Here is a 2,832-nt window from a genome sequence, read left to right as displayed (position 1 = left end):
TGCTTCTGTATTAGAAGCTGGAGACCACATGGGCTACCATTTGAATATGATGGAAGAAGCATCAGGTCCTTGAATATCTCCCCTTTGACTTAAATCTACACAGTTAACTTCTTAATATGTTAAACTACATGAGATAATCAGTCATTTTCCAGTCTCTTGCAATACAGTGTCCTTCTGAGCTCTCTCCTTAGAAATAGGAGAGCCTTGTCCTTGATTTAGTCACCTTCCTCCAGGAATGAGTTTTTTTCTCTAGCATTTTTTTCAGGGCAGATCTCATCTCGCGGTTTCTAAGAGTGTAGATCAAGGGGTTCAGAGCTGGGGTGACAGCACTGTACAGGAGAGACACTTGCACATCCCTTTTAAGGGAGCTTCCTGAGGAGGGTGGTGTATAATTGTAGAGCACCGGTATGTACAACAGTGCCACAACAGTGAGGTGGGAGGCACAGGTGGAGAAGGGCTTCCATCTTCCTTCCTGGGACTGGACTTTATGGAAGATGAAGCAGATGATGTAGAGGTAGGAGAGGATTATGAGGGCAAAGGGTCCTAGAGCAACAGATGTGGTAATGACGTTGAGGAGGGTCATGTTGAGGCTGGTGTTACTACAAGCCAAATTCAACAGTGGCTTGATGTCACAGAAGAAGTGATGAATGTGGTTGTGGCCACAGAAACTCAGTTGAGAGGTCATGACTGAGTGTACCATGGCATGCACAAAACCAATGGACCAGCTGGCCGTGGCCAGCAGCAGACAAGTCCGGGGGCTCATGACAAGGGTGTAGCGCAAAGGATTGCAGATGGCCACATAACGATCGTAGGCCATGGTGGCCAGGAGCACAGCCTCAGTACTGCCCAGGAAGTGGAAGAAGTGGAGCTGGGCCAAGCACCCACCAAAAGAGATGGGCTGATGCCCAAAGAGAAGGCCACTCAACATCTTGGGAACAGTGACTGTGGAGTGGACAATGTCCAGGCAGGACAAGTTCCCCAGGAAGAAGTACATTGGTGTGTGAAGCCGGGCCTCAGCTATCACCATGGTCACAATGGCACCATTTCCCAGAAGACTGGTCAAGTAGAGCAACAGGAAGAAGATGAAGAAAAAATACTGCAGCCCCTGCATGTGGGTGAAGCCCAAAAGGATGAATTCACTGAGCTCCGTCTGGTTCAGCATTGCTAGAACAATAAGAAGCAAAAGCAAAATGTCAAGGTTCCCCAGTTGTGAGCAGCAAGAGATTTACAAAACATCAGACATATAACCAAACAGAAAAGAAACTAACATGGACAAAAATAACTTTAATGTAATCTTCTCCTACTTCCTGTATAGAACCAAGGAAATCTTAAAATAAAGCCTTCCACCTATGCATAAGAGCAGAAGATGTAAGATGTAAAACAGGACTACATCCTCACCTTCAGCCACATTCATATTTCAATTGTCCTCATCTGTTAACTTCCTGCTGCAACCGGTGATCTCATCAATAAAGCTTCTAACTCATCATGTGAATCACTCCTGACGGTTTCTTTCCACTATTGTGCCTACATTTCATTAAGCCAATCTCAACTTTCACATTTGTAATGCTTACCATCTTTCCCAGACAGTTCTGAGATCTGAAAAATTGCACAATTTCCAACTTTGTATCAACAGCCAGCAGAAGGTGCTCCAAGGTACCATACAATCATCAGCATTTCTTCTGGATGCTGATGAGAATAAAGGAAGAGGCTGCCTGAGCTTGTGATCACAAACCGGTTTTGCTATTGGACTGTATACTTTGCCTAAAGAATGTCTCTTGGTTGCTCAGTAGCAGACGAATGGGACAAAAGGCAACATCTCATCTCCCACAATACTGTGATGGAGCAAGACTTGACTTGCAGGAGACGAGTTACCTGGTGCAAGTTCCAGAGAAATGGGCTCATCCCACTGAAAGCCGGTCGTACTGCCCCACTGAGACCACATGGTCAGTTCTGTCAGCATTGTTAGTCTTCTGAAATGCAAATGAGTACACACTTGCTTTCACTTTTTCTCTCTTTCAGGTAAGTTTGTTTATGGCTCTGGGTAATTCCCAGCCCTACAGAACAAAGAACAAACTCCTGACATTATTTTACTAGAGCAAGCAGGCACGGCTATTTCTGGCTTACAATAGAGACTGCAAATCTTACAAGATGAGTAGTCTTCTCTGAACATTCCGTGCAGTGATGATTAAGATGGATGAATCCAACTAATGAAAAATATAATTACTTGCAAAATGTGTCTTGTATAGAGGTTAGAACATATATAGATACATCTCACAGTCTTTTTTGCCCATTTTGTTGTACTATATACTTCTATTGAAAATAGGTGATTTTTGAAAGGCATTATGAGAGGTCTCCAGGTCAATCACTCTTTTTCTCATACTTCCTTAGCTTAGTTTTTCAGCAGGAAAACAGGAAACAAACAGAGAACTTCCAAACTGATTTAACAATAAAAGAACATGAGCATGCAGCACAGATGCGTCCACTCTGGAACACTGATCATATTTCTTGGAAAATACTTTTAGTCTGATCTTTGAGCAAGCTCTATTGGAAACATTAGATTTTATAATATTACAGCCTTATCAACATTTTGATGAGTCACCTGCACTGGAAGAGTTAGAGATGCCATTCTCTGTGCAATACCAGTGCTTCAGTTTCTTATATGTGATTTGCACCTTTAGGCACCAAAGCCCTTCTCAGTGAAATGCATCTGCAGAAAGACAGAACTCCATTAAGTGTGCTCCATAACATCCTCTGGTTCTGCCTGTTTTTCAACCACAGGTGATCTAATCTCTTTCCTCTCTTCTTTCTAAACATTTTTTCTTCTCTTTCTAA

General features: G+C 42.9%; 1 protein-coding gene across 1 annotated transcript; it reads right to left on the bottom strand.

The window, feature by feature from the left end:
• Positions 1–219: 219 nt before the first annotated feature.
• Positions 220–1,162, bottom strand: LOC135992555 (olfactory receptor 12D1-like). The gene is given in 2 exon segments (XM_065641839.1): positions 220–249; positions 251–1,162. Coding segments are annotated over 2 exon segments (942 nt in total).
• Between the last annotated feature and the right edge of the window lie 1,670 nt (positions 1,163–2,832).

Source organism: Caloenas nicobarica, chromosome 10, assembly GCF_036013445.1.
Source record: "Caloenas nicobarica isolate bCalNic1 chromosome 10, bCalNic1.hap1, whole genome shotgun sequence".
NCBI classification, from domain to species: Eukaryota; Metazoa; Chordata; class Aves; order Columbiformes; family Columbidae; genus Caloenas; species Caloenas nicobarica.
The sequence above is the reverse complement of the archived record's forward strand: the minus strand, read 5'-3'. Positions and strand labels throughout refer to the sequence as shown.